Genomic DNA, 12509 nt, shown 5'->3' with positions numbered 1-12509 from the left:
GAGGGGACCTAAATATTTATAGATTTTAAATGGAGTTAAGTATTAACTAAAATAAATTTTAAAAAGAAAATGTTTCAAAACGTGTTATTTGTACTTGAAGTCCTGATTATAAGCATTGAGAAATCAGAAAGAGCCTTCAGGATAATTTGAACACATTTGATAGCTGGGCTAGGTAGAAATTGTTTTATAGCTAACACTGATCTGAAACACTGGTAAATGGTGCTTTGTCAGTATTCTCCCTGACTCATGGGTCACTGGGAGTTACGAGATCTCTAGAACTTTAGTTCAGGGCCTTGGGAAGCCAGCCACGTGGGAGCTGGCTCTGGTTGTGGTCTTTCTTCTTCTTTCCTGGGGCAGCAGAAGGATATTCAGTAGCACCTGGAAAGTCTCTGTAACTTAGTTCTTGCTTGATACCTGAGGCTCTGAATGTAGGCCTTGTTAACGCTGTGAACCGCGTGAGCTACCAGGCTTTGTCCATTCGTCAGAAACCGTGTGCCCTGAACTGCCGGCCGACGCAAGCACTGTTTCCTGTTGTTTGGGCAGCTCGGGGAATACTGCATGTGCACATCGCGTGCACGTGCACACCCACGCACACGCACGCACACACACAGACATACACCCCTGTAGGTATAACTAGTGTGTACTTACACCTGTTACATGTTTAGAAAATGTTATAAACCTTGTAACTTCTTAGTGTTTACATATTCTGTCATGTAGAATTGTCTTATATTTATTATCCTAATAGAAAAGGTTTGGACTTTCAAATTCATTCCCTCCCTCCCTTTCTTCTCCCCTTCCCTCTCCTTTCCTTCCCTCCCCTCCCCCACCTCCCCCCCTCCCCGCTCCCCTCCCTGCCTGCCTTCCTTCCTTCCAGCAAGGTCTTCCTGTGTAGCTGGGCTGACCTTGAACTCACTGTATAGCCCATGCTGGCCTTGAATTTGAGATCCTTCTGCCTCAGCCTCCTGAGTACTAGTATTAGGCATGAGTGACTAAGCCCAGCTACAATTTATTTTTTGGCAATAATTTTACTTTTCTTTAACTTCTTTTAGTTAAAATTTGTATTTCTTGATCACCTGTTAACTGGCTGCCCAGTAGTCTGCATACAAGAATAATCCGTTGTATTATAAACAGATACGTTACTGTAGTTTTTGGTGTTATCATGCATAGTTTCATAATACTGTTTTTACTTTTCTTCCTCAAATAGACTCTGGAACTTCTTTACAGAATTACGAATTCACAGAATGTAACCGTTATTGTCCAGAAGATGCTTGAATATTTACATCAGAGCAAAGAAGAATATATCATCGTCAACTTAGTTGGCAAAATAGCTGAGCTGGCCGAGAAATATCCTTTGCTTGGACCCTGTGTCATAAAATGCCCTTGATTAGCCATTGACTTTAAGATGATTGGGACAGATGTGGTCACTTGCAAGTTGGGTTCAGACACCCAGTAATAAATTGCATTCTTGATCTTTAAGCTTTTAATTGTCTAATACAGGAATTTGTGCAGACTTCCTGGGGAATGGCTTTTTTCCTGTGCGTGTTTCTTCAATTTGCCAACAGGAAAACAATAGTTGACCTGGGTCCTCTTCCTTCCTATCTTGGGGGGACAGTGGTGGAGACTGAACCTAGGACCGCTCACCACACACTCTACCACTGAGCCACGCCCCCACTCCCCAGTTCCCCTCCACCTGCTTGAGATTCTTCTCTGAGTAAAAGTTCTTGTTTGGGGGAAGGGAAGGCGTGGGTGGAGGATCAGGGTCCTAAAGCGCATCTTCTGGGATGTTGTTTATCCTGGCGGCTGTCACAGTAAAGCAGTTGGACATGGTGTTTACAGTTTACTTTTCTTCACCTTTGCTTTCTTTTTAAAGAGAGTGAGAAACTTACAGGCTTATAAGGGTATGACATCGTTGTAAAGATGCCTGTTGTTTAAGAAAGAACGAGTGGGTAATGTTATTCAAAGAATGTTGGAAACTGTTGAAATATAGTTTTGCCTTAGACAGTGCTGTAGCCCTGGCCCAGAGAAATAATAAAGTCTTAGAGCCAGTGTGGACCACATTAGCGAAGATAGCTTGTTCAGATAGTCTCACCATGGCATTTAGCCTTCCCGAAGTGCAGAGGGTTTTCCCATTACCTATTTTTTTTCCTAGCTAGCTGGCTCATTTCTTTCAGTTATTTTGCATTTATGAATAGGGTGCTTACTGTGGGTAAGCCTGATGCTAGAGAAAGTGATGTAAACTCAATTTATAAAATAAATGAACATCCATTTTATATAAAACTGGGATGGAAAACACTTGATAACAAAGGTTAAAGATAATAGTGCTACACTAGAATGGGTTGGGGTTATTTTTAAAGAGTTGCTGCAGAAAGGATAATTTTAATAAGTGGCATTTGGAAGCGACTTGTTCTTGACACCATGGACACATATGCTCCTGATAACGCGTGGTTTATTCAGACGATGAATGCTGTGTTCTCAGTAGGGGGAGATGTAATGCACCCTGATATCTCCAGTAACTTTCTGAGGCTGCTAGCAGAAGGTTGGTAAAGACTTCTAAGTGTTTTTTATTACAGAGTCCTTGGGGAATTTAGTGGAGATTAAAATGATGTGTCAATTGATTGTAGGTTTTGATGACGAGACGGAAGATCGGCAGTTAAGAGTCTATGCAGTTCAGTCTTATCTCAGTTTATTAGATGTGGAAAATGCATTTTATCCACAGAGATTTCTTCAAGTTATGAGTTGGGTGAGTAAAGACATCATACAGCACTGCAACTATTTTTTGTAAAAACCAAATGCTCCCATGCTTCCTCCAGAAATCGTTTGGTTTTACTCAGCTAATTCTTGTCTGTCCTTTCTGTCTGCCAGCTCACGTAAGCGAGTGTTCATCTGGGTCTCCGTGTACGTTTACATTGTTTGTCATGTTTTTTGTGTGAGTCCGTGTTGAGTGTGTGGACATTTCCGCATCTGCTGTGTTAATTTTGTATTGTCGCATAGCGGTGTCACCACAAACCTGGTGGCTTCATACAGCCGAGTTTCTGTGGGTCAGGACTCAGGCCTGGCTCAGCTGGGTTCTCTTGCTTAGGTCTCCCCAGGTTGCAGTTAGGGTGTCACGGGGGGCTGCTGTCCTCTGTAGAGTTTGACTGATGAAGGACCCACTTCCAGGCTCAAGCTGTAGGTCGCAGGTCACCGTGCATGGGTCTAATTATCACGCTGGTTAAGGACTGGCGTAACTTAGTCCTGTTGACTTTTTCTGCTGTTCTCCTCCTTCCTAGCTGTAAATTTGCCTTTGCCTCTCTCTTTTCTTGTTGGTGCTGGTATTTTACACTTGCCATGAAGATATTCCATAAATACCACTTAGCAAAAGTTCATCCTCCCAATTCACTTTGTAAATGATGCTTAGGACAAACGAATTGTATGTCCCCTAAGTAAGTTAGACGTAAGAGAAGGGGTGTCTAACACAGATCAGTGTCCTCACGGTCTGTCCTGTGGACCATCTGTATCAGAACTGGGGAGGCTTGCCCAAAATGTGTACCCTCAGTCCCCACTGCCGCCGTACTGAGGGAAGAGGCTAGACATCTCTCTGGGGGGTTTTGTTTTGTCTTTATTTTTGATAATGTGGTACTGGGGCTTAAACCCAGGGCTGTCACACTGAGCTGTGTACCCCAAGTCCTAGCTCATATTTTATTTGAGACAGGGACTTGCCAAGTCATTAAGTTGCCAAGGCTGGGCTTGAATTTGTGATCCTCCTGCCTCAGTCTCTAAAATTGCTGGGATTATAGGTGTGCACCACGAGGCCCAGATAGAAGTCTGTGTTTTTTGAAATATTGCAGGTTACTCATATGCATCCTAACAGTGAGAGCTGCTTGTTTAAACGCTTGCTAGAAAGTAATAACAGAATGTAAACGTGCTTGTACAAACTGACAGTTGAAAAATTCAGAAGAGCTGGGCGTGGTAGTGCACATGGGTAATCTCAGCTCTCAGGAGGTCAAGGCAGGAGGATCAACAGAAGTTTGACGCCACGCTGGGCTACATAGTGAGTTCAAAGCCAGCTTAAACTACATAACAAAACCCTGTCTCAAAAAAAAAAAAAAAGTTAAAAAGAAAACTAATTTCTAATGGTATTTTTGGTTTATATATTGTTAATGACAAATATGTGGAAAATCTTGGTTTTGTTCTGGGAATTGAACTCAAGACCTTGCATTTGCCAGGTAGGCGCTGTGCTGCTGAGCTATATCCCCAGCAAAAGTCTTTCTGTATTGATTTTTATTTCTTTTGTATTGAGCATATCATTCTTGGTATTATTTTAAACCTAAAATCTAGAATATTTTCTTTAATAATTTCTTCACTGTGAGAGTCTGTTTAGGTTAATTTCACTTTAATGATAGCACTTGGGTTTCTGAGTATAGTTTATTGTATAACTTGCTGTCGATGTAATATCTGTTTGGTTTTATTCCTAGGTATTAGGAGAGTACTCTTACCTCTTAGATAACGAAAAGCCAGAGGAAGTTATAAACAGGCTGTTCAAGTTACTTATGAGTGACTCCATTTCTTCAGAAACAAAAGCCTGGTTGATTGCTGCAGTGACCAAGTTAACACCTCAAGCCCAGACTTCTAGTACAGTGGAGAGATTAATCCAGGAATTCACTGTGTCTTTGGATACGTGTGTGAGACAGCACACATTCGAATTAAAGCATTTGCATGAGAATGTAGAAGTTATGAAGAACTTGCTTCCAGTCAATAAGAGCTGTGAAGACCTGGTGGTAAGACGTCTGTGTTCCATCTTTTTGAAAGTTGTGTTGTCTGAACATACGGAGTTATTCTTTCATTCATGATATATAAGGCACGTAGCAAAACACAGTTTGTGTGGCGCGTAAGAAGAATGTTACAGCTTTTCTCACACTAGTGGGAAAGAAAATTTGAGAGCTTCCATTCAGTACTGATTCCAGACCATCAGGGACAGAAGAATATCTCTTTGCGGGAACTGCAGTAAAGATATTTATATCCTGTAATGATCCCTTTTTTAAAATTTTTATTTTTTTGAAGAGTAGGACAATTTATTGGCAAAAAGGAATGGGGAATAGGAATAGCTCCTGAGAGACAGGAGAGGTCCTGAATGGGTTGCCCAGTGATCCCTTTTAATACATAGTAAGTTAGGAATTTATTTTATCATCTTTGAAATCTATGTCATTCATACTCTTATTTCCTTTTTCTCCTTCTTTCCTTTCTCGTAGTGTTAGGGATCAAACCCAGGGTTTTGCACTGAGCTACACCCCAAGCCCTTTCTTAATTTTTTATTTTGAAGCAGTCTCGCTAAATTGCCAGACTGGGCTCAAATTTATGATCCTCTCAACTCAGACTCCCAGAGTGCTGGGATTATAGGTAGGAGCCACCATACTGGGCTCGTACTCTACTTTCTTTGAGAATATTTTTTAGAAAATGCTCTTCAACTACATTTTATCCATCAGCTATCTAAATTCTTTACTGCTTGGAATCTGATCGCCCACCTTTGGTTCTGCCTATTTTCAGCAGCCACACCTTTAACCTGAAGTTGTTAGTTACCCCTCCCTCTTAAGTCAGCCAGCCTTTCCCTCTTACAGGTGTAAATTAGAAGCCTTCCAGTGGGAAACCAAATTTGTTCAAGTTTTTATGTGTTAGATCTCTTACATTTGGGAAGGAGAAGAGGATGATGATAGCCCACTCATGTTTACTCGGGTTTTCATGCCTTGTGTTCGTTTTGAACACTCGTTCTTCACCTCTCTGAGCAGCTCTCCAAGGTGGAGCCTTGCTATAGCGTTTCGTAGGCGTTCTCGATGTGTTCACTGAAATAGTGACTGTGCTCGTGTTCCTCCAGGGTGTTGGTGCTGGCCACTGCACTTCCCTTTCTGCCAGTAAGAATAGTGATGGTGATGCAGCCCCATCTTTGCAGAATTGTGTTGAAGCCGACCCTTTCCAAATTCAGAGAGGGAGATGCCACTCCAGTTTTGAGAATTATGTGCTGTTGTAAATTATCTGAGCTGTTTACACTTCTGGCCAAAATGGAGAAGCAAATCTCTGGTTGCTGAGATCATTCTGCCTTCCTGTTTTGAGTGTCGTTTTATCTTCTCACCTTTTCTCCTTTTCCCTTCACTCTTTATTATTCTTTATATTTTCACTTAGAAAAGTACCTCTTGCTGCCTGGCATGTGCAACGTCGTGAGTTCAGTTCCCGGTACCGGAGAAAAAACAAAAAAAAAAAGAAAAGTACCTCTTGTACATTTCTACTCTTGGAGAAATTCTTTATCAATTGTGAAAAAGCATTTTCAGATGGAAAGGAATAGGAGAGTTAAGGCACTGTGGGAAGCTAAATAAAGACCTCTCAAACATGTCCAGTTCTTAATCCCTGGAGACTGCATGTGTATCACCTTACGTGTAAACATGTTGTAGATGTGATACTCTTTACCTCCTTTTCCATTCCTTCATGTTATTTTTGTTTATTTGTTTGTTTTTGTACCAGGAATTGAACTCACGACCTCACACTTGCCAGGAAGGTACTTGCACCACTGAGCTATATGCCTGGCTGTAGATGTGATAATGTTAAATATTTTGTGACTGGAAGGTTGTCCCAGGTTGTCTAGGTTAGTCAAGAACGTGATCACCAGGATCAGAGCGAGGAAACAAAATAACAGCAAAAGCAAAGGCAGCAACGCTGTGGCCACAAGCCAAGCAACACAGGCGATCTCTAGGAACCAAAAGACACAGGACGGGATTCTCCCTGGAGTGCGGAAGGCGCCGGCCCTGTTAGCCATGAGGTCTGCAGCTGATGCCAGCCCTCAGGAGCAGAAAGCCCGTGCCGTCACCCTCACTCGCGGGGTGTGTGCCTGTCTCTCCGGGGGAGTAAGCCTGATGTGACGGCTAACCTATTAGGTGCTCGTGAGTCCATTCTGCTTTAGGGCAAAATTGTGTTAACTGCAGATGATTTACACTGGATGAGCCTTAGCTGGGTGATCTGATTATCAGTGCCGCAGAAAGCTAGAGGTGGGTAGCATTTTTAGAGTTGAGGCTTCTGTTTTTACCTTAAAATTTTGTTTAAGGATAATGGGCTAAACTTACTTATGTGAATGTAGTCTACTGCTTAGAGTAAATACTTGAATTCCTAATTTCTACTTAATTTTAATATAGGTAGATGCTTCCTTATCTTTCCTGGATGGTTATGTGGCTGAAAGACTCAGTCAGGGGGCAGCACCTTACAAACCTCACCACCAGCGCCAGGAGGAAAAGCTTTCTCAGGAAAAAGGTATTTCTCATGGGCCTAGATAAGGCCTTATAAGCTAGATTATAAGGGCATAATATTTATGCAGTTGTTATTATAGTCATGTAAGTAAAGGACTAAGGACATTTATTTTGTATTATCCTACTTTAAAACTGCTTGTGATTTTGTTAGCCTGACTAGGTTTTCAGATACTCAGAAACAGAAGTTAGCTTTTGAAGTCTTCCCAAAGCCACATACACAAATGACTAAGATATGAGCACCCTCCTGGAGGTTGGACAGGACAGCAGGGGAAATGGTGCTCGTCCTTGTGGAGGGCTGGCACACAGTAGTGTGAGCACACCTGTAGAAGTTTCCAGCAGAAGTCCTAATTGCCGTGCACTAGCAAGTTACAGTTCCATTCTAAGCCTTTTGATGTGTAAATATGAGAAAACTTCCAACAAGATACCTGGTGAGTACAGCGAGGAGGAGCTAAGGAAGGAAAGAATAACTTCACACCTGGCAGGGGAAAACGTCTGTCATGGTTTTGGTAAAGATGCTTCACTTCATAACTTGACTCACTAAGTTACTTGGATGGTGCCTGGGAAGTGTGCATAGGAGTGAAGGGAGAGCATGTTTTGGAGTTCAGAATGTCAGTAGGGAAAATTTAGATGCTGAAAGATCTTTTTAAAGTTTAGTCATCACTCAGTGATTTTTTGAGTAGGTATTATTTTCTAGGTTCTGGTAGTGTTATTTAGTTGTGAGTATATAAATAGTTGATCCTAAAGTGAGACCAAGAAGATAAACACTATTAATAGACTTGATATTATCTTTTTGAAGAAGCATTTGCTCTTCTAGACTTTTACATTTAAAAATTTTTTTTCATTTTATTTTGTTTTAATGAGAACATAGCATGACCTCTACCTAACACATTTTTTAAGGGTATAGTGCACTGTTGTTGTTACTGCCTTATGGGTACAAGGTTTTTTTGTTTTTTTTTGTCTTTTTGGGACAGTGTCTCACTGTGCAGTTCAGGCTGGCCTTGAGCTCACTTTGTAGCCCAGGTTGGTCTCGAACTCCCAATGATCCTCCTGCCTCAGCCTCCTGAATGCTGAGATGGCATGCGCCACCACGTCCAGCCCATGGGTACAATGTTATACAGCCTGTATTAGTCAGCTTTCCTGTCACTGGGACAAAGCACCCAACACGCACAGCTTAAAGAAGGTGGCACAGTTTGGCTCATGGTTTGGGGTTTGCAGTCCGTGTCTGGCTGGTTCCAAGAAGAGACGGCGCGATGGGCGGGTCTGTCAGAGGAAAGCTGCTTACCTCGTGGCAGCCGGCAAGCAGAGTGGAAAGGGAGGAGCTGGGGGGGGGGTTGCCTGTTTCGGGGTTGCCCTATGGCACACCTCTCCCAGCCGGGCCCCACACTGGGTCACTCCTCGGATGAGCACAGCAGGCCCAGGATCCAGTCACCTTCCAGAAGAATGGGAAACCTTTGGGGGACACTGTAGATCCAAACCATAATGGTCTCCCCCATTTCCACTTTTCAGATCCAGAGACTCAACTATCGTAGATACCCTTAAGGTCATTCTGTGCATGTCCTTCTGTGACTTAGCATAGTACCCTGAAGTCTCACCCATGTCATCGCATGTTGCAGCATTTTCGTCTTTTTCAGGCTAAACAGTATTTCTTTACATGTACACGCCACATTTTCTGTACCAGGCCTCTGTTATGGATATTTCAGTTATTTTCACATCTGGGCTGTTGGCTGTTTTGAACAGTGCTGCAGTAAACATGGGGATACTGATACCTCTCCAGAGCCTGCTTTCACTGCTTTTGGATGAGTACGTGGAAGTTGGATTGCTGGGTCATGTGATAGTTTTGTTTTTAGTTTTTTTAAAAGAATCTGCGTACTGTTTTGCATAGCCGCTCCTCCACTTTGCATTCCCATCAATGGTGTGCACATTCTTCCAGTTTTTCCACATTCTTGCCAACATTTGCCTATTTTTATTAACAGCTATTCTGACAGGTGTGAAGTAATATTTCTTGGTGGTTTTGATTAGCGTTTCCCTTATGATTAATGACATTGAGCATGTTTTCATATACCTGTTGATCATTTGTATGTCTTCTTTGGAGCAAAGTTTATTCAAATCCTTTGCTTAATTTTTAATCAGGTTTTTAATTTTCTTTTTGGTATTGAATCATAGGAATTCCTTACATATATTTGCGGATTAATCCCTCGTCAGATACATGGCTTGCAAGTATTGTCTCCCGCTTTTGTAGGTTCCTTTTCATTGTCATGTTTCCTTTGCTCTGTAGCTTTTTGTTTGATGCCTTACTTGACTTTGTTGCCTATGCTTTTGATAATATCTATGAAATCTCATGGGGTGGGGGAGAAAGGCATCCAAGTTGGAATGGAAGAAGTAAGATTGTCCCTCTTTGTGGACAACATGATTTTATATGTAGAAAATGCTGAAGAATCCTTGAAGAAACTGTTAGAACTAACAAATTCAGTGAAGTTGGAGGCTTTAAAATCAACATACAAATCAGTTTCATTTCTCTCTACTGACCAATTTCTTTCAGAAGGAAAATAGGAAAACAGCTTTATTTACAGTACTACTAAAAAGAACATATCTAAGAATGAACTTAAAGTGAATGACTTGTGTACTGAAACACTGTAAAACACTGATGAAAGAAATCAAAACACAAATAAATGGAAGGACATCCTATGTTCATGGAATGGAAGATTCATGTTGTTAAAATGTTTTTACTGTGTGATCTACAGATTCAAAAATCTGTCTTCTAAGATTTTTGATATATTATTTAATGTTACCTGAACGCTTCCCCATTAAATTCTGTGTATATTGATAGACTATTTGGGAGAAAAGGTGAAGATTTAAGTTGGCGTTGCCCGGGCTGTGGCTACTTCTCATAAAGGTCTGTGGCCTCCTGGACAGAAGCCCACGTGGAGATACGGCCCGCTTGTTCCAGTCTAGAGTCTGTGTGGAGCTGGGGCCCCGTTACTCGGTGCTGGAGTCGCTGGAGCTGGGGCCCATTTGTCCTGCCTTGGAGTCCACGCGGAGACAGGCCCCAGTTGTCCCACCTCCTTGTTTTCAGATGTCTGGAGGCCTCAGCTGCTATTACTGAAGCCAGGGGCGATAGGAAGGGGAAGTGGGATGAGAGCCTGATCCCTGACACTGCCTGTTTTCTTTCTTAAAGTGAGTTGAACGGCTGATGGAGATATAATAGATAGTCCAGAGTTACCCAAGCTGCTGCAGATTTTGCCAAGTACATTTTTTTTTTGTAGAGTCATTATAAATCAGAGTAAGCTCTTAAATTAGCCTTTTCTTCTTGCTTCCCAAATCTATTTTTCAAAAGTTCTTTAAAGCAAAATTGAAGTTGCATGAATTTAAGTTCTTACAGAAAAGGAATTTGGTTATGAGGCAATACATAGTGTTTGATAAATACTTGTAGGATAAATTACAAAGTGATATGACTTAAAATTGTGTCTGGCTATAAGAGAAAATAAAGACTAGGATAAGGTAGGTAAGATAGGTATTTTTGCATAAAGAATTATGAGTTCTGGAAACATAATGTCAGTTCTGATACTTTTTGGAAACTTGAATAAATCATTTATAGAGAAAACTAGGTAAGTGAAACTTTAATGCATGACACCTAACTCTCTTGGGTACAGAAATCTTGGTTTATGAGGAAAACTCCAGAAAATACAAGATACAAAGAGTTGGCAAAGATAAATGAGAATAAACTGTGTTGCCAATTTCCACCTAACAAGAGCATTTTTAGGAGTCAATGTTGATTATAGAGTAAAATGTTACTTCAAAAATATTGTAGCCCCCCTGTGGAATAACACCAGAAATAGTATGGGGAAATAGTGTAATTTCCTGTCTATTGAACTGTGGCTTTTAGAAAACCACATCAATTGAGGTTGTCTCTCAAAAAATAAAATTAAGCCAGACATGGTGGTACAAACCTGTAACCCCAGCACTCTGGGAGGCTGAGGCAGGAGGATCACATTAGCAATCTAGCAAGACCCTGTGTCAGACTTGAAAAACAGGCTGGGGATGTAACTCATAAAAAATAAATAAAATATAGTAAAATAATAGTAATTAAATAATTTAAATAACTTAAATACTTTAATAGTAACAGCTAAGAATGGTCAGAGAAGTATAGCCAAATGGTCAAGATATAAAAGAATTGTAAAGTAAATTAAATAAAAGAGTATGCATGTTAGCCAGGCCCCTGGAGTAATGAAGGGTACAGGCAGGTCAGTGTCGGTCGCCTGTACCCCCTGCCTCAAGCGCGTATGGTTGCCTCAGGAACCGCAGCTTCCCGGCGCGTGTCCAGCTCGCATTCTCTTCTGCCCCGTCCTCAGGTTCACTTCTGCGAATTCAGCGGCCAGCTTTCTGCTCCTTCCTCTTCCTACAGCCCCTTCTCTTTCTGCTCCCTGCACGCACATTGAGCTAACTCCTCAGACTCGGTCGTTCTCGTCATTCGTCATGGCACGAATCACAGGGGCAGCTTTCACTGAAAAATGAAAGCTAAATGATTTGCTTTCATTCTCCACCTGAGCCTTTCCAGGCCTTCCTTAGGTGACAGTCTCTAATTCTTTTGTCTCAGTGTGGGAGTTTTATCTCTCTGCTCTCTAGATTCTTTCCATGTCTGGTTTTTTTTTCCTGTCTACTTTCAGATTTTCTGTCTCTAAATTTGAAGTTTTCTGCTCCTCAGTTTAATGTGTTTAATAGTGCACAGGAAGCATTTCTTGAGCGAAACGCTGTTACTGACATGTTAATGCAGACGCTGGAGGACTGTGACAAAGGCTGTTAACAAGAGGCCAGTGAAAAGTGCAGGAGGAGAGGATGTTCTGGCTGAAAAAGGCCTGAGAGAGATTTAGACGGGTAGCTCCCAAGTGTGATTGTGAATCAGAGTCATAAAGAGTTTTTCTCCAAGGAGGCAGATTTTTGAGCCCTGCCCATAACACCTTCTTTCCCTGAATCCGTGAAAGCTTGGATCTGTGTCTGAAAAGATGCTTGGACAGTGCTGTCAGGTCAGCTCAGTGCTGTTTATCAGCATCGGGAAACTTGCTTTGGTCTTAACGCTTCACTTTATGGGTGAAGGAGTTGAATTCTTGTTGTCAAACCGAATTCGTATCAGACTTACATTGGGAATTTATTCTCCTGATACTTAGCCCCTGTTTTTTCACCTGAACATTGGTTTCCCTTCCGTGTCAGTCACTTAGCTAATGGGCAGTTCTTTTTTTTTTTTTTTTT

General features: G+C 41.6%; 1 protein-coding gene across 1 annotated transcript in view; it reads left to right on the top strand.

Annotated features, from left to right (window-relative positions):
• Ap4e1 (adaptor-related protein complex 4, epsilon 1 subunit) overlaps positions 1-12509 on the top strand; it is a gene marked incomplete at its 5' end in the record, with an annotated part of 56157 nt that overhangs the window by 23320 nt on the left and 20328 nt on the right. Inside the window, 5 exon segments of the mRNA XM_013510289.1 lie at positions 1205-1344; positions 2424-2536; positions 2622-2740; positions 4455-4757; positions 7155-7269. Coding sequence (XP_013365743.1) covers positions 1205-1344; positions 2424-2536; positions 2622-2740; positions 4455-4757; positions 7155-7269 — 790 coding nt within the window.

This window comes from Chinchilla lanigera, unplaced genomic scaffold (genome assembly GCF_000276665.1).
Source record: "Chinchilla lanigera isolate Chin_1 unplaced genomic scaffold, ChiLan1.0 scaffold00008, whole genome shotgun sequence".
NCBI classification, from domain to species: Eukaryota; Metazoa; Chordata; class Mammalia; order Rodentia; family Chinchillidae; genus Chinchilla; species Chinchilla lanigera.
This window is presented reverse-complemented; position numbering and strand designations above follow the sequence as displayed.